The 24,876-nt window shown below is 46.3% G+C and overlaps 1 protein-coding gene across 1 annotated transcript in view; it reads right to left on the reverse strand.

Annotated features, from left to right (window-relative positions):
- Positions 1 to 1,530: 1,530 nt before the first annotated feature.
- Positions 1,531 to 24,876, reverse strand: part of UPP1 (uridine phosphorylase 1) — a 62,130-nt gene continuing 38,784 nt past the window's right edge. The window contains exons 7-8 of the mRNA XM_082259118.1: positions 22,638 to 22,784; positions 1,531 to 1,977 (exon numbers count right to left, since the gene is read on the reverse strand). Coding sequence (XP_082115244.1) covers positions 1,838 to 1,977; positions 22,638 to 22,784 — 287 coding nt within the window. The 3' untranslated portion in view covers positions 1,531 to 1,837. The remainder of the gene's footprint in view (positions 1,978 to 22,637; positions 22,785 to 24,876) is intronic.

The following is a 24,876-nucleotide window of genomic DNA, read 5'->3' on the forward strand; positions in this document are numbered from 1 at the left end:
TGCATACAAATCATTAACTTAATTAATAAAAATGTAAGTAGTACTATGGCTAAAGCCATCATCCAACATTTCTTGCAAAATCTATCCTTTAAATAACAAACAAAAATACTCCAAAAACATTCTTTTTATTATTTCCAAAAAAATAATAATTTATTTAGTTTTAAAAACACATTTACAATAATAATAATAATAATATTAATATCTTTCAGTGATGCAGTTTGCATATTTTAATACATTTCTATTCAATATGCAGTATTTCTTTGGTAAAGCAATAAATAAAATATAAATATAGGTTATCTGTTTTCTGTAATGTTTCAATAAAATAATATAATAATCTGCATTTCAAGTTGTCGCCAGTACATATTACATGCCATATATACTGTGAAAAGTACAGTTATGTTTAGATAAGTAGCACATTCAGTGTGGGTATATGAAAAAGCAGGATTCTTAGCAAGATGATTTTACAAAACATCAGCAGAAAAAAAATAAAAATAAAATTGAATAAGTCCCCGTTCACACTGGGGCGACCTGTGAGGCGACCTGGTCGCCTCACAGGTCGCCGTAGGTCGCCTTCCATAGAGAAGCTGCGGACCCGTTCTAATAGGAGCGACACAAGTCGCTCCGACTTAGAAAAAGGGTCCGGAGCTTCTTTGGGGCGACCCGGGCGACCCGGAGCGACCGTCATAGACTTCAATGTTATGAAGTCCACGCCGGCCGCTCCGAGGTCGCGGCGCGCTGCTCGCACCGCGACCTCGGAGGTCGCCCCGGGAAGTCGGATCGCCCCAGTGTGAACGGGGCCTAAATCCTGGATTAGTTATGAGCAGTCATGACAATAAAAAGTGATTTCTGATCGGTTGCTGTGGGGTCATGGAGTAGAACAACCATGACTGACTGAAACAAATCATTGTCTTTGTAACAAATAGAAGAGATCTAAAAAAGAAAAAAAAAAAAATGAAGGATTTCCTGCCAGACTCATACCTGAAGTATGTTTGCTTTAGGCCCCTTTCACACAGGCGGACCATGCATCTCTATGGGGCATCGGATGTCAGCGGAGACATCCGATCCGTCAAATCTGGACGCATGGAAACCCTATTTTACATCTGTCCAGCGGATCGGATGAGAATGGACCGACGGTCCGTTCCCATCCGATTTCCCCCATAGAGATGCATGGGGAACTGACAGCTGTGTCTCCGCACACCGCGCGGAGACACAGCAGTCATCCTCCTGCTCCCCCGCTGAGAAAAACAGAATCCGTCCGACGGACGGATAATGTGAAGGGGGCCTTAGCCTTTTACTTGTGCAAGCCCTACAGTTTACCAGAAACTCTCAGAAGAGGTGAGAATTTGCATATACAGAATCAGTTTGGAGCATCTTACATTGCATCAAATGCATGGGTTGGACAAAATAATTAAATTAGGATATAGTTGTAGAAATAATAAGAAATGTTAATTAACAAAAAAAAAAAAAAAACACACAACTAAACCTCTTTTTAATTGGAAACATTATCATTCAGTAACAGCTGCATACTCTAAAACTATACAATACAGTTCCTAAAATGGTCCTCATGAGAAAGCATGGGGAAAAGTCCCCTTTTCCATTGTCTTTTCAGTTGTAAATTACAGTACATGTCCACAATATATTCATTTAAGATTTATTTTTTATTTATTAGGGATTAAAACACTTTACACAAGTATGAAATATATGAAAAACTTAAATTGCACAACTCGATTACAACTTTTAAATAATGATGCATATTATACATTTATAGCTGTACAAATGACGATGCATGTATGTACAGTACAGTATGTCAAACACAGGTTTGCAAATGCTCTGTGACTTAAACTTTTGTTAAATTCTTTTTTATAAAGTATCCAACTAATTTCTGAGGCCTCTGTTGATATTCCACCAGAACATCATGGGAACTACTGATCTGGTCTCCCTCCAAACGATTCAAAAGTGTGACACAAACCACTGCAGCTGGAAAAAAAATAGATAATCATCATTAAATTACATCAGTCAAATATGGGCAGAGTTATTTTACGTCATTTATAATTATTTGTTTATAATATACTGTACCTGTGTGACCACTTGAACCCAGATGTTTTTGAAAGGGCTACCATGAAAATGTGGTTTTTGGTTCACTGACAACTGTCTTTCATAGTACATACTAGGTCACTCAATAGTTAGACAGTGGACACACAAGGGGTCTGTTTTTTGTTTTTTCGTTTAATATATCACTGCATGAAGTTCCTAGGGCTCATTAAGACCCTGTTCACACTGGGGCGACGCTACTTGCCGGGGCGACCTCACAGGTCGCAGTGCGCAGCTCGCACCGCGACCTTGGAGCGGCCGGCACGGACTTCATAACATTGAAGTCAATGCAGGTCGCTTCGGGTCGCCACAAGACTTGTGTCGCTCCTATTAGAACGGGTCCACAGCTTCTCTATGGCAGGTGACCTACGGCGACCTGACAGGTCGCCCCAGTGTGAATGGGGTCTTACACTTGCTTCAACTTTAACACACATTAAAGCCCCTACTGCTTTAACATGCTTTTCTTTTATGTGTTTTTGCTACTTCTGTGATGCATTCAATGGTACTCATTTGAAACTTTAATGAAGCTTGGCAAATGCCCTGTGCATAAGTTAAATTTTCTGCTCAGTTGTACCCCCACTCAGGAGATCACCAGCTCATTAATACCCCTGTTCAGCAGATTTCCAGCTCATTGCTACCCTCATTCAGTAGATCCCCAGCCTATTAGCACCCTTTTTAGCAGAACCCCTGCTCAGTAGTAACCCAGCTCTGCTGATGTTTCACTCAGTAGTAACCCCCAGTTCTGCTGTTCCCCCACTCAGTAGTAACCCCCACTTCTGCTGATGTTCTACTCAGTAGTAACCCCCAGCTCTGCTGAATCCCCGCTCGGTAGTAACCCCCAGCTCCGCTAATCCCCCACTTGGTAGTAATCCCCAGGTCTGCTGATCCCCCACTCGGTAGTAAGCCCCAGCTCTACTGGTCCTCTGGTTTGCTGATCCTCCTCTCTGCTCACATCCTGCTATATTGTTCCCACACTGCACACCATGTGTGACATTGCTATTGTCTCCTGCTTTGATCCCCCAGCTCTGCTGATCCTCTGCTGCTCAGTCCTCTCTCTCTGGTCCCGGTTCACCTTCCACTATATCATTCCCATGTTGTACACCACATTTGCTGTATGCTTTTTGCTCTGCTCCAGTCCAGACCCTGCTCACCTATCTGCTGCTCCGCACCACACCCTAGATGTGACATCTGCACCAGACACTCCCAGAATATATACACATGAACTGGAAGTGACTGCTGATGACGTCTTTCTCGTTGACTTGTTGGTTTACCAGTGCATCCTGGGATATCTCATACCTGCAATAATTACAAAACAAAGCCAAGCTATAGCTAAATAAAAGCCTCTTAAAAGCTGCAGGTGTTGTAAGCAAGCTTTGTCATAGACTTCTATGGAGGCCTTGAAGAAGCTTTGAAGCACCAAGAAAGCGACATGAGGTATCATTTTTGAAGCGAAGGAAAGCAAAGCAAACACAATGTGTAAACAGGACTGCTTACCATTTTATTTAAGAACAAGTGCTATGAGCACTATGAGCTAACGATTATCAGAATAAAACATATTACACAAATTACTGAGATTTGTTGTTGTTTTTTGTTTTTTTTAAAGGTAATTTGATTAATGCTTATAGAAAATCGAGACATTAACAATGCACAACAACACTGATGTACATATGTAAGTTATACAGATACAGCATAGAATTCCATTCAATGGTATACATAGAATTCACCCAGAAATCCATGTAGCTGTACATTAAAGATTTATATGCCAGGATTCATGAGCAAGACACTCAGCTGACCAGCTGAAAGAGGAAAATATTAGATGTTACCCATTTTTCCTCAAAAAGCAAAACACTTCCTTAAAGTGTATGTCAAGCCAAACTTTTTTTCTAGTTTTTTTTATAAAGTTTGGAAGGATTAGAACTTTTTATGAGCATTTTACTGCTATTCTGTCCCGTTGACAACAATTTTATATCAGAATAAAAGATCTGCAACACACGCAGAAATACAAATCATACAGGTATTCTAGCCTTCCCCCTCTTTACAAATAAAATACTTTTTATGTCTGTGTTGGTGTTGGGAGAGTTTCCCCACTTCCTGTCTGGTAAAATGATGTCAGCGGGACAGAAAGTGAGTCCCAGATAGCAGAAAAAAAACAGTGGTTCGAACGGTTCCCAACTCAATACAAAAACATATGTTTGTGCTTACCCTAAAATGTATTTTTTAAATTCCTTTGAGGGATACGGGGTATTTTTTTGGATATGTGGATTATACTGGCACCTAAAGTAGGTTTGAACACTGGCTGACAAAAAAGCATTAAGCCAGCTCCTGTGTTGCCTGCCACCAACCACCATGTTTGCAAGCAAGTAATACATAATGCCTACTAACACAGAAGGGCAAGACCTGTGTCACTCAATGGACTTTAAGAATTATATAGATATATATATATATACACACACCGGTATATATATATATATATACACATACACCGGTATATTTATATATATATTGTGACAGGAAGTCAGGTAAATCTGGGAATGTAGTCACTGAGAGGAGACACATTCCCACCTGCTTTGAAAAGTTCACTGATACTATAGGGTGTTGGCTGCAAAAAGAGCCAGCAGGAAGTTGAAAACCATTCAGCTGTTCAGAATGAGGAGATCAAGGCCTCTATAATTTGTCCAGAGAAAATCTATTGAGTGCTGCCTCCTGTCGCTGTGTGAGCTGGGAAGAGGAGGACAGACATACGTGTACCTCCCGACGCCGTGTGGGCATGGGAGAAGGACTGCTGCCGCCTGTCGCCGTGTGGGCTGGGAGAGGGGGACAGTCGGATGTGTGCCTCCCGACAAGCTGGTGAGCATGGGAGAAGACCCCCTAGAGCGATGTGAAGCTAAGGAGGGTAACCACGAGTGAAGACGTCTCAAAGGTGAGAAGACAAAGTGTTCCATGTGAAGAGTGTGAAGAGTAAAGGGACCTGTTAGATGAACTGTGTTCAATGTGAAGAGTCTGAAGAGTAAAGGATCCTGTTATAAATGAACATGTGCTGTGTGAAAAGCAAACAAATGGACATTTGAGTGTCTGCTGTAGGATCAGCAGTGTCGGCCCAACAGTAGGTTGGGAAGACTTCTTAGGTAGGTTCCAGCGTGAGAAGGTAGCCGCCCACAGAGGCAAGGATTTATTTTGTCTTTTATTTTATTTTGGCTGTTTTGACGCTTGCAATTATGTGAAGTAAATTGCATGAATAAATCAGTCTTGTTTTCAACCTCTGCTCGGCTATCTCTCTGTGAAAACGCACCCCCAAAGGGGTCACCCATACGCCTACCACCGAGCTAATCCCTTACATATGGTGGAGGTATGCAGTGGGCAGAAGCAGCAAGATCCCTGCAAGGAAGTGCAAATGTTTGATGAACTTTATCTGGTGCATGAGATTGCACAATCTAGGTGTGCAGGAGAGAAGATCCTGACAGAAAAAAAAAAAAAAGTGTTTTAAAGAGACAGCGGTCTCAAAAATTATTTGATGAACTTTGTTGTGTCTGGTGCAAGTGACTGCACAAACTGTGTGCGCAGGAAAAGAGATCTTGCAAGAGAGAGAACAACTACATGTGTTAAAGAGACAGTGGTCTGAAAATTTTTTTGCTGGACTGTGAAAAATTTGTTTGTGGAGTTATTGAAGATGGGGCGATCCAAACGCCTGAAAAATGCAAAGATAGATGAAATGAGAGACAGAATTCTATGGATGGAGGGGATGCTACCATTTGAACCAGCCCCATCCATGCCTGAACGGAATCGGCTAAAGAGAAAAGTTGTTGTCCCTAGCAACACTGGGGCAAATGAAACTGCTATGGAGACGCAGGGTTCTCAGATGAAAAGTAAACCCAAAATGGGGGAGATGCTGAAACAACGGAGCTTTGCAGCTCAACAAAAGGCTCATCAAGAGAGCATGGCAGGCTGGAAACAGAGACGCCAGCAGCCAATGGAGGCCATCGGTTTGGAGGAAACCGAGTATGTGTGCAGGGCTGAGTTGGATGCCTTGCAACGGAAAATGGAAGAAAAGGAACAAGCCTTGGAATTGCTTAAAATGGAGCATAGAAACTTGCAGGAAATGAATGAACTACTCAAGTCTCATGTGTTACAGTGGGAAGAATCCACTGCTCTTCTTTTGGTCGAGTTGCAAAAATGTCAAGACACTATAAAGGAGAAAGATACCATCCTCATGGAAAAGGAAATTGAATTTCAGACTTTGCAGAAGCAAAGTATGTGTGACATGTTGGAGTTGCGTAATCAGCTGGAAAAAAGTCTTCAGTGTTTGGAAGTTACAAAAATAGACCTGCAGGAGTCGCAGGAACAGAATGTCGCTCTGAAAACGACATTGTCTCTCAGCGACAACGAGAAAAGTGAAAGAGAGGCTAAATTACTGAGTACTGTGTATGAGCTCACCACTTTGAGCAATGTGGTAGATGAATTACGTGCAGACTGTGAAAGTTGGAAAGGTGAAGCCCAACGTTTCCAGCAGCAGTTAAAGGAGAAAGAAGCCTGTGTGGCAGAATTACAGTCTCATTCCCAGAAACTAGCCAATGAGGTGAAGGCTCTTATGCAGGGAAAAGGAGATTGTGAACATAAGAGGGAAAAAGTAGAGGCACGGCTTCTGGAATCGCAAGTCAAGGTGTCAGAAGGTGACCGATTGTGTGCTAAGCTGTTAGAGAAGGCAAACCGACTGCAGGTTGAGTTGGACAATGTTACAAATCAGCTTTCTCAAGCAGACAGAAAATCTAGAGAAATTGCGGAAGATTTTTCTATCTTGGAATCGCAGCTGCAAGACACGCAGGAACTCTTACAGGAAGAGAGGTGTCAAAGGCTGAGTTTTAGCACAAAGCTCAAACAAATGGAAGATGAGAAAAATGGCTTCCTGGAACAATTAAAAGAGGAGGCGGAAGCAAAGAAAAACCTATCAGAGCAAGTCGCAACATTGCAAGCTCAGATAGCGGATATGAAAAAACGCATGGAAGAAAGCGTTGGTTCATTACAGTGTGTTGAAGATGTGAAAAAGAAGTTTGATCAGATGCTTGGTGAAGAGAAGACTGTGTCTGCAAAATATGCAGAAGAACGCGACCGCGCAGAAGCGGAGGCGCGTGATAACGAGAGCAAAGCCCTGTTCTTGGCTCGCTCTTTGGAGGAAGCTCTAGAGTGTAAGGCTGAACTAGAAAGTGTTAACAAACAGCTGCGTACAAAAATGGAAGAATTGGTCAGCTCCAAGGATGATGTTGTGAAAAGCGTTCAGGAGCTAGAAGAGTCTAAGCGAGTCTTAGAACAGCAAGTAGAAGAGATGAAGATTCCGTTGCAGGAACTGGAAGAGGAATTCCAGGCAACAGAGGATCTGTCCCAAAGAGGGGATAGTGTGCCTGATGCAGTTTTTAAAAGGATCAGTGTTTTGGGGTCTGTCCTGAGTGAGCCTCAGAAATGTGATGACATGTGGCTTGAATCACCCCTTTGGAATAAACCGTTCCTTCAAAAACTTCAAGCATTGGAAAATGTATCATTAGAACTTCAGCAAACAAAGGAGCTGTGTAAGAAATGTGATGTTTTCTCAGTTCAGGCTGAAAACCTAGTGGAGAAAACTAAAGCGGAGAAAACTAAAGCAAGTGATATAAATCTGGGAGAAAAAAGCAAACGCCACCTAGTGGAGAAAACTAAGGCTGTTGATGAAAACGTGAAGCAAATTAAGTTCAAGTGCCTTTCAGGGAGTGTTTCCAAAATGGAACTGGTGAAAGACGGGTGGCAGAAGTTTGATCGTGATCTTGAGATGCATTCCATGTGGAATTCAGATAGAGAAAAAGAACTAGGTGACCTTGAGCGGTCAAATAGTTCAGCAGAAAGTGCATTGAAGAAACCTGTAAAAGAATGTGTTGCAGTTCCATGCTTCTTCACTGATGCAGAGAGGAGGTCTATAATGGATACCACCCAGATCGCTGGGTTCAACTGTGTTGTTGCCTTTAACCCCTATGTTGGTGGAAGGAAAGTTGATGATGTTCTGGTTGGCTACTTCTGTGAAGAGTTTGGCAAGAAATATAAACTGAATATCAAATCAAATAGTAGGCCTTTACTGCGACTCGCTCAGGAGGGCGAAAAGTTTAAGAAGTTGATGAGTGCAAATGCTTCAGATCTGCCTATGAATATGAAATGTTTGAATGATATTGATATCTCTGGGAAAAGGAACAGGGGTCACTTTGAAGAAATGTGTGACAGCCTGTTGTCTCAATTGGAAAATCCTCTGCACAGCATCTTAGAGCAAGCAAAGCTCAAGAAGGAAGATCATTCCCTTTTACAACAAAAAGTCAATGATTGTGTACAGCTGTATGGAGAGGCAACTCAAGTCACAGAGGGATGTCAAGAGTCCCTACTTGGAACAAAGCTTAGTGAAGCAAAGGTTCTCAAAGTTTTGTGGAAAACATTTATGGATTGCAGAGAGAGGCGTCTTAAGAATGTTGAAGACATTAAGACTAGCCCAATTGAGTTGCCTATGGATCACGGTCCTCCATGGTGGATTGGACAGACGGTTATGAGGGACAAGCTGTCTGACATTTATGAGAAAGCTGTCAATGAAGATGACAGAAACGAGAAGGAGCAAAATTATGCCAAAAATGCAGTTGAAGAATGTGTATATGAGATGAGAGACAAACTGTGTGGCATTTATGAGAAATCTGTCAGTGAAGATGACAGAAACAGTTTCATCCGGAAGCTTGAGGATAATAGGAGGCTTATCAGTGAGTCAGCAGTGCCTGACACATGCGTGCCTGGAAATATGTGTCCCAACCCTAGGGTTGAAACAAGAGGGGGGGGTATGTGACAGGAAGTCAGGTAAATCTGGGAATGTAGTCACTGAGAGGAGACACATTCCCACCTGCTTTGAAAAGTTCACTGATACTATAGGGTGTTGGCTGCAAAAAGAGCCAGCAGGAAGTTGAAAACCATTCAGCTGTTCAGAATGAGGAGATCAAGGCCTCTATAATTTGTCCAGAGAAAATCTATTGAGTGCTGCCTTCTGTCGCTGTGTGAGCTGGGAAGAGGAGGACAGACATACGTGTACCTCCCGACGCCGTGTGGGCATGGGAGAAGGACTGCTGCCGCCTGTCGCCGTGTGGGCTGGGAGAGGGGGACAGTCGGATGTGTGCCTCCCGACAAGCTGGTGAGCATGGGAGAAGACCCCCTAGAGCGATGTGAAGCTAAGGAGGGTAACCACGAGTGAAGACGTCTCAAAGGTGAGAAGACAAAGTGTTCCATGTGAAGAGTGTGAAGAGTAAAGGGACCTGTTAGATGAACTGTGTTCAATGTGAAGAGTCTGAAGAGTAAAGGATCCTGTTATAAATGAACATGTGCTGTGTGAAAAGCAAACAAATGGACATTTGAGTGTCTGCTGTAGGATCAGCAGTGTCGGCCCAACAGTAGGTTGGGAAGACTTCTTAGGTAGGTTCCAGCGTGAGAAGGTAGCCGCCCACAGAGGCAAGGATTTATTTTGTCTTTTATTTTATTTTGGCTGTTTTGACGCTTGCAATTATGTGAAGTAAATTGCATGAATAAATCAGTCTTGTTTTCAACCTCTGCTCGGCTATCTCTCTGTGAAAACGCACCCCCAAAGGGGTCACCCATACGCCTACCACCGAGCTAATCCCTTACAATATATATATATTTTTTTTTTTTTACAAACTATTTATTGGAAAAAGTATATAAATCCAATACAGAGCAACATAACAATGTATACACACACCGGTATATATATATATATATACACATACACCGGTATATATATATATATATATATATATATTTTTTTTTTTACAAACTATTTATTGGAAAAGTATATAAATCCAATACAGAGCAACATGACAATGTATACACAAAAAGTATAAAATTAACATGTATACATAATTTGTAAAAGAGCAACCAAGAAACGCATTGGAGCACCAAAATTGCAATATAATACATAGTGGTATCAAAGAGTAAGAGAAAAAAAAAAGGTGCAATAGGCAGAAAAGCCGTAGAGACTCCACTCTAGAAATCCATTATATAAGAAACTTATATAGGGGGAAAACCTGAATTTAAGTTATAAGCATGTGATGCTAGAAAGTCTAAGCATCCCGCTTAAGAGAGAACAAGTGCATTCTATCTTGTGGAGTATAAAGGATACTTTCTATTAGTATAAAAGCATCAATCCTGTCCACTACACAAATGGTATGGATAAGTCTCCCCTCCCTATTTAATATCCCTGGGATAGAAGCATCAAGAAGGCACACAGGCATTGTTAGGATAAGGGGATGGACCGAAATTGCAGTAGCTATAGTAGAGATTTTACGCCAAATTGGGGTCAATTTCTCACAGTCCCAAAATATTTTTTTGAAAGATCCATCAAGCGGACATCCAACAAAGCACAATTCCATTACTTTTGGGTAGATAGTATAAAGTTTAGAGGGAATGTATTACCATCTGGTAATTAACTTAAAGGCAGTCTCCCTGACTGACAGTGGTTTTGTACATTTGAGCAAATTATTCAATATAGTGTCCCAGTCTTCGGAAGACAATTGAGTGGGAGAATCCGTCTCCCACTTAGACATACTGTATAAAGAAGGGAGTTAGGAAAAAAAGGTACCAATAACAGCCCAATAGAGGTCCAGAATAAGCCCTTTCCCTCTGGCAGAGTCACAGCAAAGTCTTTCAAAAAGTGTAATTGGTGAAGTAGGAGACAGACCATAGTGGGAGAAATAAAAGTGTCTAATTTGCAAATGGCAATAAAACTAACAGCTTGGGACATTCTTCTGCGTACGTATGTAGTCAGGGAAGCTAAACACCCCCCCCCCCCCCCCCACTTGGAAAGCAGAAAGAGTGATAAAATGATTAGCATGCCACCCAAGAAATATATTTAATGGTACGTACAAAAATCCTATAGTCCTTTGAGGTACACAGGATAGCAGTAATTCCTGGACATGTTGGATGTTCAAAAGCAGTCCAACTGGAGGGTGCGCAAAAGCTACTGAATATACTGAACACATGGAATCTTACTACAAGAGTAGGAGAAGGAAATGATCAGCACCAAGGGAATGACACTTGAGATAAACCTGATGTTCCAGACAAGGCAGATAATCCCAGATCACCCTAGAACCTAAGTGAGAGATGGGCCTCGACTAACAAAGTTGGAGAAAACCAGTCATCACCTTAAGAACAAAAATCAAGTTGACCGGCAACTACTTGAACAGGAGAATGACAAGCAGCAGAGGTGGTTAACAAAAAGAAAGGTTGACAGAGAAAAAAAGGCCTAAATCTTGCATACCAAACCTTTGGCTTCAGGAACAAATAGGGTATGCTAAATATCAGTTAACCGATCAGCTGAAGGCTTAACTAAAAACACCACCCTTGGCTTCAGGTAAATGGAGGTCCAAATATGAAGAATGTCATCTGAGAGGAAAATATTCTTTAAATGATATAAGTATTGATATTAGAGCCCACTAAGCAGGAAATGGAGAGAGAGCTAGTAGCCCTGAATTCTTAAAAAGCAGAGTGTTAGGCAATCAACACCACCTCTTTAAATGGTAGGCAGGTGCAAGGATGCATTCTAATCCTAATAAAAAAATAAAAAAAACAAGGACAACAGGAGCAAAATGTCCTTCCAGTTTACAAACGTGGTTCAGGGATGTGACAGCCATCCTATGACCTACTTGACTGAGCATTAAATATATGATTATATGGGGGCGTGGTCTGGTCATGGCCGGCTGAGGTCGTCTTTGTGCAGAGCTCCGTGCCCATCCTCACCCAGCCCGACTTACCTGGCCCGGTATGACGAGATATGAGGTCGGTCAGGAAGAGGAAGACGAAGGGATCCTCTGGGGGCTCTGGTGCTCCGGGCAAGCCGCGCCATTCGGGCGAGATCCAGCGGTTTTTCCCCTCCTCACAGTCTTCCTCTCAGGCGGGCAATATGGCGGCGATGGAGCTGCCGGGACCCTCTGGCGGGAACTCCCAGGCTTCCTCCCCAGCGTCCTCCACGGACACTGGTCTCCACACTCCGGTAGCCTTCCGCCCGGTGCCTCCCAGCGTGACTCCCTCTGTGGGGATGGACGAGGAGCTGCGGAGTATCCTGCGATCCTTGCCAAGTACCAGGGACATTGAGGCCATAGTGAGCCGCTTGGAGGCGACGCATCGCCGGGAGGTTCAGCAAGTGAGGGGGGAGGTGCAGCAGGTTGCAGACAGGGTGACTTCGGGAGAGGCGACCCTGGCGGCTATGGATGTCCGCGTGCTGGCCCTGGAGAAAGAACAGTCTGCCCACAGGGATGTTGCCCTGGCTATGCAATTGCATATGGAGGACATGGAGGATCGCAGCAGGCGCAATAATGTCCGCCTCAAGGGACTTCCGGAGGCGACGGGCCTGGAGGATCTGGCGGCATCGGTATCTGCGATCCTGGGCAACCTGCTGGGGGACTCTATGCCGCCCAACCTGGAATTTGACCGGATTCATCGGGCCCTGGGACCCCGCTCCCCTGACCCTTCCCGACCACGTGACGTTGTGTGCCGCTTCCACCGCTACTCTCGCAGGGAACTAGTGATTCGCAAGGCCTGGGAGGCCCGGGTGCTTGATTTTGATGGGGCACCGATACGGATTCTCCCAGATTTGTCCCGAGCAACTCTTTATCGGCGTGCGCTGTTACGCCCGGTATTGGACTTGGTGCGCAGGGAGGGGGCGACGTATCGCTGGGGTTATCCCCTGGCACTGACTGTCCGGAAACCTAACGCCTCCTTCACCCTGCGCTCCAGAACAGACCTGCCGGCCCTCTTTGCCTTTCTGGGGGTCCCCCCTGTGCAGGTCCCGGACTGGCTGCAACTTCTTCCCCGCCCGGGAGATCGTAGGAACAGGGGACCCGGTAGCGGAGGCGGGGACGCACCTCTGACTCCTCGCCCGCAGCGCATCCACAGGCGATCTCGCTCTGGAGTGTCGGAGGCGGACCGTGAGGACTGATCAAGGACTGCCCGGACCTGTGAGTATTGGGGCGCCCTGCCCTCGGATTCCCTGGGCTGAGTTTCTCCCCGCCACCTGCCGCTAGCTGCCCCCGCGGCCCGTCTTGGATGGATGGACATCGCCTGCATCCCCCGGTTCCGGCCTCCCCCAGACCCACTGGACGTTGACCCCCTCCTCTCCCCGGGCCGCCCCAGCTGTGCCCCTGTGACTCTTCTGTGAACTGGCTACTCGCCCTGTTACCCTGCTGCGCCCCGCTCCGGTGGGGGTTGGGTCCCGTGCTCTACGGGCCCCATCTTATGCTACGGACCCCCCTGGCCTCTTCCCTACCCACCTGTCACGGTTGCTGCGGACCCCTGTTGGGGGATGAGAGGGGGATGTAACTTGGACTTCGGAGGGATTGCCCTCCCCGGTAACTTTGACAAGAGACTTGTGGGTGGGGGGGGACTTGGGGGTACCGGACAGATATGGGACCGGGGGGCTTGTTTGGGGACTTCTCTAAGACCTTGGGGGCACTGAGCGGACACACTGGTCTTCTGCCCCTTCTGGGTTTTGGGGCCCTCATTGGGGGGGGGGTGGGTGGGGGAAGATTGATTGTTGGAGTGTATTTTCTGGTCCGTCTGCTGGGGATTGCTGGGGGATGTGTATATGTGACTGTCTTTTCTTGCTGTCTGCGGGGGGGGGGAGGCGGGGCGGTGGGTGGAGGGAGGTGCGCCCCTGGATTGGATGACCTCACGGGCTTCGGGGTGTTCGGGGGGGCCCAGTGCTCTATCCTGCTGTTGGAAGGGTGCCCGGGTGCTTAATGGAGAGGTGTGGCGGTGGAGGGGGGGTTCTTAGTGCGGGGTGAGGGGGTGCAGCTGCTGGAGTTTATCGCCACACGGCCGTGTGGAGTTGTCGCACTCCCTTACGGGGCGGTTCGCCCGCTGAGATCCCTCCACTATGGGATGAGCTCCTAGTTTGAGCGCCTATTGCTATGTGCCCTGCGACATCCCCTTGACTGATGGGGTCTACGTGTCTGAGTGCTTGACCGTCCCCCCTTGGTACATCCCTGTCGCTGGGATCCCTCTCCCTCTGCACACCTCTGGGGTATGGGGGAGCCTGGGCACCTTACTGTTTCATGTTTACTGTTCATTGTTTACGATTTCCACTTATCTCAGGTTTGTTCAGGTTATGCTACTTGTAATGTCTCGCAGGGTGTTTCTCTTAAGATGTTTGCAACTTCCCGCAGTATACTTTCGTGCCTCTACCTCTTCTCCTTGAGATGTTGTTCCATGGTTGGGCTGGGTGGGGGGCGGGGGCCTGCGGCATCGGCTGTGCCTGTACTGCCCACATCCCCGCTTAGGCCTGCACTGCTATACCCTTAAGGGGTGTCAAGTGCCTAGTGGCTGTGCTGCCCTTTAGAGTTTGTGGGGCGGATTCCGCTCATATTTCAGTGTCTTTCCACTTTTGCCTACTTTCTAGCTTTTCTTCTCTCCTTCCCCTCCCCCCCCCCTTTTTTTTTTTTTTTTTTTCTTTTCTTCTCTTCTCCCCCTCTCTTTTGTCCCCTACTGCATGGATGAACTCAAGGTGGTCTCCCTAAATGCCAAGGGGCTTAACGTCCCGGAGAAGCGCAAGGTCCTTCTCAATGATTTACATCACAAGAGGGCGGATGTGGCGTTCGTCCAGGAGACGCACTTCCGGACTGACCGCTTGCAGAGACTGACGAACCGTTCCTACCCCACGTCCTTTCACTCCACGAATGCTGCTGCCAAGTCCAGGGGAGTCTCCATCCTCATAGCTGCTCGGGTGCCTTGGACCTGTCAGGGTTCTCTGATAGACCCCTCCGGCCGTTTTGTGTTTGTGAAGGGTACCATTGGCACGTCTGTTGTAACGCTTGCGAGCATTTATGCACCCAATGAAGGTCAGGACGTTTTCTTGAGCAGGGTTCTCCGGCGACTTGCGTCCTTTCAGGTGGGCCAGCTGATTTTGGGGGGCGATTTCAACGTGCCCTTGTCCCCCGCGGTGGACACGTCCTCCGGTAGTTCGTCTGTGTCTCCCACCTCGCGTAGGAGGGTTCTTCAGGCTCTTCACGATGCCCAACTTATCGATGTCTGGAGGATGTTGCACGACGGCGCTCGTGACTATACCTTTTTTTCCCCTCCCCACAGATCGTACTCCCGTATTGATTACTTTCTGATCCCCCACAGCCAATTGCATGCGGTTTTAGATGCCTCGATCGACGCTATGACTTTTTCGGACCACGCACCGATCTCGCTGGTGTATAAGCTGGCGGATGGTCTACGGGGGAAAACATGTTTCTGGCGCCTGAGTGACGCCCTTCTTTCCAATGGGGAAGTGCAGGCTGACGTGCGGAGGGAGCTCGTGGAGTACTTCCGAGTCAATACCACTGCGGACTGCGATCAGGGGATTATTTGGGAGGCTCATAAAGCCGTCATCCGGGGGATATTTTTGAAACACGGCGCCAGACTTAAAAAGCAGAGGACCCAGCAGCTCGGGAAACTGTTGGAGGACATCCACAAGTTGGAGACCTCTCATAAACAGCGCCTTGACAGGCTAGAGGAGCAGGAGCTATTTGTACTTCGCAGGCAAGTGGGGGACCTTATGTTTGCAAAGGCCAAATCGGATTTGCAGCGGGCTCGGCATGCCTTCTATATGGAGGGGAACAAATGCGGGAGGCTGCTGGCGGCCTCGGTTAGAGCCCAGCGACTTGCCAATTATGTACCTCGAGTGGTGTCCCCGACGGGGAAGACAGCCACCCGGCCTAAGCAGATTGCTGACGCGTTTCAGGGATTTTATGAGTCTTTATACAATATCCCGGACTCCGGAGCCTCACAGTCCGCCATTGACGAATATTTGCACTCGGTGGCTCTGCCTTCTCTGGATGCTGAAGTCAGAGAGGACTTGGAGGCACCTATCACGTTGATGGAGATTCAGGCTGCGGTGGGCGCGTTCCAGGCAGGGAAGGCCCCTGGCCCGGACGGGTTTACTCTCCCGTACTACTCTACCTATCTGGATGTACTGGGCCCTCAGCTGGTGACATGGTTCAACATGCTGGGCAAGGGGGAATCTTCCTTCCCGCCAGACACGCTCCGGGCCCACATCTCTGTGATTCCCAAGGAGGGCAAGGACCCATCCAGCTGCGGCAGTTATAGGCCCATATCCTTGCTCAATATGGACCTTAAGATTTTTACGAAAGTGCTGGCCACCCGCTTGAGCCACCATATGCCGCAGTTGGTCCATCTGGACCAAGTGGGATTCATTCCCTCAAGGGAGGCGAGGGATAACACCCTGAAAGCCATTAACCTTATCCATGTGGCCGGGTCCTCACGATTGCCCTGCGTACTGCTTAACACGGACGCAGAAAAAGCGTTCGATCGTGTCAATTGGCGCTTTATGCTTTCGACGCTCCGCATTATGGGCTTTGGGGACACCCTGATGTCCTGGATAGGACACATCTACTCCCACCCGTCCGCCCAGGTGAAGTGTAACGGAGTGCTGTCAGACGCCTTTGCCATCTCTAATGGCACCCGGCGGGGCTGCCCCCTCTCGCCGTTGCTCTACGCTCTCTCCCTGGAGCCGTTTCTGTGCAGAGTGCGGGCTAATCCCGATATCTCGGGGGTCCAGGTTGGGGACTTGGAATGTAAAGTCTCGGCATATGCCGACGACATGCTTTTCTCCTTGACGAACCCAGTGATCTCGGCCCCCAATTTGATGAGGGAATTGGAGTGTTACGGTCGATGCTCCAATCTCAAGATTAACTTCCACAAATCTGAGGCGTTGGGTGTGGGAGTACCTGCCCCCCTTTTATCTCACCTGTCCTCGACACTTCCTTTTAAGTGGACTACGAGGGCCTTGACGTATCTGGGTACCCAACTGCCAGCCGATCTGACACGGATCTATGAACTGAATTTCCCTCCCCTTTTGGCGACAGTCCGCCGCCTTCTAGAATCTTGGCATTCGGGCTTGCATTCTTGGTTTGGGAGGTGCAACCTGCTTAAGATGTCGATCCTTCCCAAATTCCTCTACCTCCTGCAGACGTTGCCGGTGAGGATTCCACCTGCCTTCTTTGCCCAAACCCACGGCGTCTTCTTGAAGTTTATCTGGGCTCAGGGGAGGTCTCGACTCTCCCGGGCTCACTTGACAATGCCGAAGCAATATGGGGGCCTTGCCCTTCCCGATGTGGCGAAGTACCACCAAGCGGCCCATCTTGGCAGGCTCATCGACTGGTGGCGCCACGGTGCTGACAAGTTGTGGGTACAGATAGAGAGGGGTCAAACCGCGGCCGCACTGGAGGGGCTGCCGTGGGTGGTGGGGGGTGTCCCTGCCGGGATCCGGGCGCATCCCACCATTGGAGTAACGCTGACGGTCGCCCGTCGACTCCTGTCCCATCCCTCCATCTCTACGCAGATGTCTCCCCTGTACCCAATCCTGGGGAACCCAGAGTTTCTTCCTGGGGTGGAGGAGTTGGAGTTCCGGGAATTGGCGGCTAGGGGACTCTCCCGGGTGCAGCATTTTCTCCGGGGATCTCGCTGGCCGACGATGGGGGAGCTGGCGGCCGGGGATGGTCCCTTTCGCCTGAGTTTCTGGCGTGCGGCGCAGGTGCATCACTTTCTCCACTCCCTGCCGGCGCCATCCTCGTTTGTGCGGGATCTAACTCCATTTGAGGAGTATTGTGGGGGGAGTGGGAGGCTGCCGGGCTCCTTATCTAAGTCCTACGGCCTGTTGGTTGCCCCAGCTGAGGACTTTGTGCTCCCGGGCTTGCGTAAGTGGGAACGGGACCTGCAGTTGACCCTCACCCCAGCGCAGCGCTTGAAGGTATATACCCTGGCTCTGAAGATGCCGACTTGCACGAAGTTGCAAGAACTAAATTATAAGGTCCTGACTCGTTGGTACAGGGTGCCCTCATTGTTGCATAAGATTTTTCCAGACACGGCGGACGTCTGCTGGAGGTGTCAGGGGGAGAGGGGCACGATGCTCCACATTTTTTGGTCGTGTCCCCGCCTTCGGACCTTTTGGAGGGATGTCCGAACCCTTTTGGGGGAGCTCTCGGATGGGGACATCCCGGACACCCCGGAATTCTTCCTTCTCCAGGTGTCGACAATGCCGGTTTCTAAAAGCAAGAAATCTATTATTCCTCACGTGCTATGTGCAGCAAAAGCTTGTATCCCGATGCTATGGAAATCTAATAGGGCTCCGACGATTAAAGACTGCATGCACAGGCTGGAAGAGGTTAATCGCATGGAAGATCTCACCCTTACGAAGCAGCACCGCAGGGATCGATACGAGCGGATTTGGGGTTTCTGGAACGTTTTTGTGCTTTCTGACAAAGGGAAGTCGCTTATGTGTGACTAAATGTAGGCAGGGGGCCGCCGAGAGAGTGGTCCATGCGGGGGGAATTTTTTTTTTTTTCTTGTCTTTTTCCCCCTCCTTCCCCCCCCCCTTTTTTTCTTTTCTTCGCTATCCCTGTCCTTAGCCGCTCACTCTGTTCGGCGACCAACCCCCACCTTTTCTCTCTTGCTCTATTCCTTTTCCACCTAGGGTTCCAGATTGGGGGGAACGGTCGGGAGGGCTCTCTTTTTCAGTTACGGGCTGTCAATATCTTATGTCTTGTGTTTAGTCACTGGTGGGACTGGGTGGACCTTCCCCTGTTTGCAGGGCTGGCATGGCTAGCCACAATTAGCTCTGGAATGCTACTGGTCCCAGTATCTTATTTCGATGCTCAGATCTTATTGTCTTTGTACTGATTTTTTGTTGAGCTTTATTGACATATGTACATTTTGGTTGTCTTGCCTTCCGTTTCTCCTTTCAAAATAAAATACAATATTTGAAAAAAAAAAATATATGATTATATGAACCAGAAAACCTGGTCCTGTAAAGCACAGAATCCAGCGTAGAGGAGTTCAGGTTAGGAATTCACAAACAAACACTTCGGAAAAATAAATGAGAAAAATAACTATTTTCCAGGAACCAGAACCACAAAGGCCTTAGGACATGTCCGCCTTGCATGGTGTTGAAAAGCCCAGGAGAAACCAACAGCTGTGGTGGAATGGGCTATGATAGGAAAGGGAAGAACCTTTTCCTTAAAGAGGTTGTAAACCCATACAAACATTTTTTTTTTTTTTTCGACCTGAAAGAGAAACACATAATGAGCTAGTATGCATTGCATACTAGCTCATTATGAAATACTTACCTTAGAACGAGCCCCTGCCGTGCCGTGCGCTTACCTGTATGATGGGCGACATGTCCAGTCGCCTGTCTTCCGGGATCGCGGCATCCGGCCATCTGATTGGCCGGAGCCGCGGTGACGTCACTCCCGCGCACGCGCGCGGGAGCAGATGGTCACAGCACGGGACTCTGAAGGAACGGCACCAGTGGCCGTTTCTTCAGAGCGCATGCGCCAGTGACGTCACTGGCTGAATGTAAGGTAAATATCTCCTAAACGGTACATGTTTAGGAGATATTTACAGTACCTATAGGTAAGCCTTATCATAGGCTTACCTATAGGTAAAAGTTGCAGAGGAGGGTTTACTTCCTCTTTAAGGGCATGGGCACTGGAAATAAGTGGTCTGATCCACCCAGGTCTCTGGAAGAGGATGGAAAGCAGAGACTTGTCCCTTGAGGGTACTCATGGCCAGACAGTGGTCAGGACGAGATTGAAGAAATGTCAAAATACGAGTGACAGGTTATTCCCTGGAATTAAGCCTTCTGTCCTCACATCTTGCAAAGAAGGCCTTCAATGCACAATGATAAATCTTGCAGGAGCTGGATTTCCTTGCTCTGAGTAAGGCGAGAATATGCAAAACGGAGATACCTCTATTCTTTAGGACTTCTTTAGGGTTTCAACAGCAATGCTGTTAAAGCCAAGAACTGCAAAGCTGGATGGAACGGGGGCCTTGGGCCTGTAAGTCTGGACTGTTTGGAAGAGGTAAAACCTTATCCACCAAAAGTGGAGTATATCTGAGTGTGTTATGTGTACCACTTTTCTCTGGGCTAGTTTGGTGCGATGGCAAACTAGAAACAAATTAATTTTGAAATCCTATTCCATAAGATAAAACCCCTTTTAGGGCATAACCAATTCTCATAAAGTGCACGATCATTCTTTGCATGTATGGGAAAGGTATTTCTAGACTTAGGCAGTCTTTTAGCATTTATACTGTTTTGGCTGTGAAGAACCAAATGTAGTTAGGTAAAGACTAATGTGTATTGTAACTGTACTGTCTGTATAAATCCTGTATAATAATAATGTGCAACACATCAATTTATGTGTCTGCAGTTGAAAGCATTTGGCGTAGAGCAATCGTTTGTACCTTATAAGCAACAAGGGAAGGAACATCTTCTGCTGCCTCTGCTATGAAATCAATGTCCTCAATACTTATCCCTATATCTTCAAGTAAACAAAGTTAAACTTCTGGATCCAGCCAGAAGCCAGGGTCACATAGCTATAACACTGAGCAGTGTCCTGTGTTTTCTGTAGGCTGCCTGTGGAAAGCAGGCTCTTTTGTCCCAGCTCCCTTGCACCTGTGATCCGAATTGCCACTGAGAGCATCCCCAGTTATGTACTCATGGTTCAGGAGTGCAGATCGGATGGGGTTTTGCGTGTCCAGAGAAGAAGCCAAAATAGCCCTATAGCCCAGGAACTGATTGAGTTCCTATTGCTGTGTCTCTTTAGAAGATGGCCATGGGAATTCAGCAACGTACTGTGGCATTTCTGGTGGATAAGGCAGGTGGAAACACGTCATTTAGAGATGTGATGACATCCAGATAGGAGGGGAAAAAATTAAAAATGGTCACTGAGAATCGTTTGAGACAAAATGGCAGTGGGTTTCACAATAAAGTGAATCACACCCAGAATCCTCTGCCCACTAAAACAGCACAGCATGCTATGAACTATGGATAGCGTTGATGAAAGCAAATAAGTGGCATACATGTACAGAGAAACCTTGTTTTACCTTATCCACAGTGCTGGGCCTATTAAGGTCTGGGCTTCATCCGTCACAGTGGACATAGTCCTGAAGGGGTCTACAGGGTCTGAGAACCATAGAAATGGATCACACATCTGGACCTGTATAGCAACCTGCAGCTAACTTCACAAGTTGAACTTCAAGCCAAGGTCAGCAGTTAATGCAGACTCCAGTGCCCAAAGCAAACATTACAGGCTGGTCCCACACAGGTGGGATCCAGGTACAGCCGCCAAGGTACACACCAAGGATAAACGATCCACAAACTGCTTGGTAGTGCAAGGCAATAAGCAGTCAGATGTTGATAAAAGAGTCAGACAAAAAAAACTTGAATGGTTCAATGGATGTGAGAGTCCTCAAAGCATATAATCAAAAAGGAAAGAGGGGAAAGACCCTTAACCACTTGCCGACCGCCGCCCGACTATATACGGCGGCGGTCAGCCCCTCCCAGGCAAAGTGACATATCGGTACGTCACTAGCCTGGGAGCGAATAGGCTCCCGCCCCCGCTCGTATACGAAGAAGCCGGCGCGTGTGACCGGCGGACATCACTCGCGATCATCGGGTGGAGAGGGAGAAAGGCAGGCGGCTAATGTAAACACAGCCACCTGTCATTCTCCCCTGTGTAAAAGCACTGATCACTCGGTCCTGCTATGTAGGACTGTTGATCTGTGCTGTTACACCTCAAGCCACATCCAATCACAGTAAGAAACACGCCCCTAGGGACACACTTAACCCCTCCCTCTCCAATAAAGTTAACCCCTTCCCTCCCAGTGTCGTTTTTACAGTAACAGTGCATATGTATAGCACTGATTACTGTAGTAATGTCACTGGTACCCCCAAAAGTGTCAAAAATGTCAGTCAAGGGTCTGATCTGTCCGCCGCAATGTCGCAGTACCGCAAACAAAATCGCAGATCGCCGCCATTACTCGTTAAAAAAAAAAACAACAAAAATGACAAAAATCTTTCCCTTAGTTAGTAAACGCAATAACTTTTGCGCAAACCAATCAAAATACGCTTTTTGCGATTTTTTTTTTTACCAAACTTATGTAGCAGAAAACAAATTGGCCAAAAATGTTAAAAAATTTTGATTTTTACATTTTTTTTTTGGGGAATTTCATATAAAAAAATGTGAAAAATATTGTTATTTTTGCAAAATTGTCGCTCTTTTTTTGTTTATAGCGCATGATCAAAAAATCGCACAGGTGATCAAATACCACCAAAAGAAAGCTCTGTTTGTGGGAAAAAAAGGACGTCAATTTCATTTGGGTACAGCGTCGCACGACCGTGCAATTGTCCGTTAAAGTCACGCAGTGCAGAATCGCAAAATAGGCCCTGGTCAGGAAGGGGGTAAAATCTTCCGGGGCTTAAGTGGTTAAGCTGGAAAAAAAATGAAGAGTATTAACCTTGAATGACAGTGTAGAGCAGTAAAAGGGTGACTGGAAATAGAATGTGTACATTCTTTGGGAGTGCATCCAGGAGCACCTTTATTGTAGGCTCTGTATTATTACCTGTATGTTTCCTAACACACCTACTTTACTTACGGAATAATTAGTGCAGTCATATTTTCAGTTAAACTCTGAGTCTTAATCAGTAAGCTTACCTCGCAGTCCACTTATGTTACACATTGCTGCAAACACTGATGATTCCATCTCAATGTTTCTAATGCCAGCCTCATAAGCAGCTTTCAGGTACTGCATCTTCTCTTCTTCTGTATATGTGCAGATCGCACCATCAAGACGTGCTTGGCCTATGTGGAATACAATTGAAAATAAAAGGTCAGGCCACGCCATATTGATGACTTAGTTATTAGTCAACACCCACCTGCTAAAAATTGTTTAAACATCTCCAGACAAAACAAAAAATTAAGGGTTAATACATATTTAGATACATTAGACAAAAAGTACCCACATCGCATCACAAAGGAGAGATAGTGGGAAAAAGGGGATTTTTAGGTGCCCAACAGAAAACAAAACATAACACAATTGCATAATACTACACAGATGCATTAGATTGTAAAAACATAATCCAATTTATTAGTATAACAAATCCTTAAAAACATGTGTATTTTCAATATGTTTTAAACAGTATAACAAACATGCATCGTAACCATCCCGTGCAAACAATGCACAGATGAGTACCGTACATATGGATCTGGATCAACGCTTTTCGCCCAAAAAAAAAAAAAGCATATTCCAGGTTCCAGTGATATCAAACAGGGCTCTTCCAACACCAAAATCGTCGACAACAGCCTCACCAAAGGTTGTATCTATATTATATATCTGGAGTTGTTCTTAGATGTTGGTCCTCACGGTTACTCTCACTTTTTTGCTTTTCGGTTTAACTCTTTGGTAATCTTTACTTAAGTGATGGTGGTTATCCACCGATCCACCCCCGTTTGATTTTAAAAGACATCTACATGTTTGTGAACAAATACGTCCCTGTTGAGATCATGGTTTTACAAGGCACAGTTAACAGATCATACTTTTGATGATCTGGATTTGAGCTTATCAAAACCGGATACGTAGATCCTGAAGAAGCCTTATATCTGGGTGAAATGCGTTGATCCAGGTTCACCCTGAGCACATGTGACAGATGTGAAAGGGTCTGGAGAAGTCATGGAGTACATTATGCTGCCTGTAACATTGTTCAGCATAACCAGTTTGGTGGTGGGTTAGTGATGGTCTGGGGAGGCATATCCATGGAGGGACGCACAGACCTCTACAGGCTAGACAATGGCACCCTCAAGGTATTGGGATGAAATATTTGGACACACTGTCAGACCCTATGCTGGCGCAGTGGGTCCTGGGTTCCTCCTGGTGCACGACAATGCCCGGCCTCATGTGGCGAGAGTATGCAGCCAGTTCCTAGAGGATGAAGGAATTAATATCATTAAATGGCCCCCACACTCACCTGACCGAAATCCAATAGAACACCTCTGGGACATTATGTTTTGGTCCAACTGACGCAGCCAGGTTGCACCTCAGTCTGTTCAGGAGCCCAGTGATGCCCTGGTCCAGATCTAGGAGGAAATACCCCAGGACACCATCTGTTGTCTCATTAGGAGCATGCCCAAACGTTGTCAGGCATGCATACAAACATGTGGGGGCCATAAAAAATACTGAGTACCAATTTGAGTTACTGCAATAAAATTTTCGCAAAATGGACTAGCCTGCTGCATCATGTTTTCACTTTTATTTTTGAGGTGTGTTTGAATTCAGCCCTCTGTAGGTTGATAATTAAGTTTCCATCAAACAATGTGGCATCCTTTTCCTTCCTAACACATCCATAGTCCATATCAGTATAGATATCCAGCATGATATTTTTCCCCATTTAGATCTGATGTGTTTTTAAAGTGTTCCTTTAATTTTTTTTTGAGCAGTGTGTATTTACTGTCTGACTAAATATATACTAAATTGAAAAATTACAATAACTTTCTTGGTCAGATTTTACTTCAGACTGTGCTTGTTTGAAAAAAAATGTTGTATAACCAATTTGGTTTAACAGCTAGCAAATATCAGCTGGCTTCCCATTACCTGCCATTTTGATGTAGTAATTATCTTGCAAATGTGTGACCTGGTGCCCATATGACTGTTTCATAGAAAACTGGCTTTTTTTTCACAAATTATCACTTTAAATAAAAAAATGCTTAAAAGATTCAGTGATCACAGCAAAAATAGAAGTTACTACCAGTCACTAGGGTTTGCATTCAAATAACACTTATCAATCCATTAGAGATCATAATATAATGGATAGGAGAAATGCAGTATGTCTAAACATTTTATGTTAAAAATAGTGTATATGGGGCATGGCCTGGAGCGGCATGCGGTAGGACGAGAGTG

Source organism: Pelophylax lessonae (genome assembly GCF_965119305.1).
Source record: "Pelophylax lessonae genome assembly, chromosome: 5".
In the NCBI taxonomy this organism is placed as follows: Eukaryota; Metazoa; Chordata; class Amphibia; order Anura; family Ranidae; genus Pelophylax; species Pelophylax lessonae.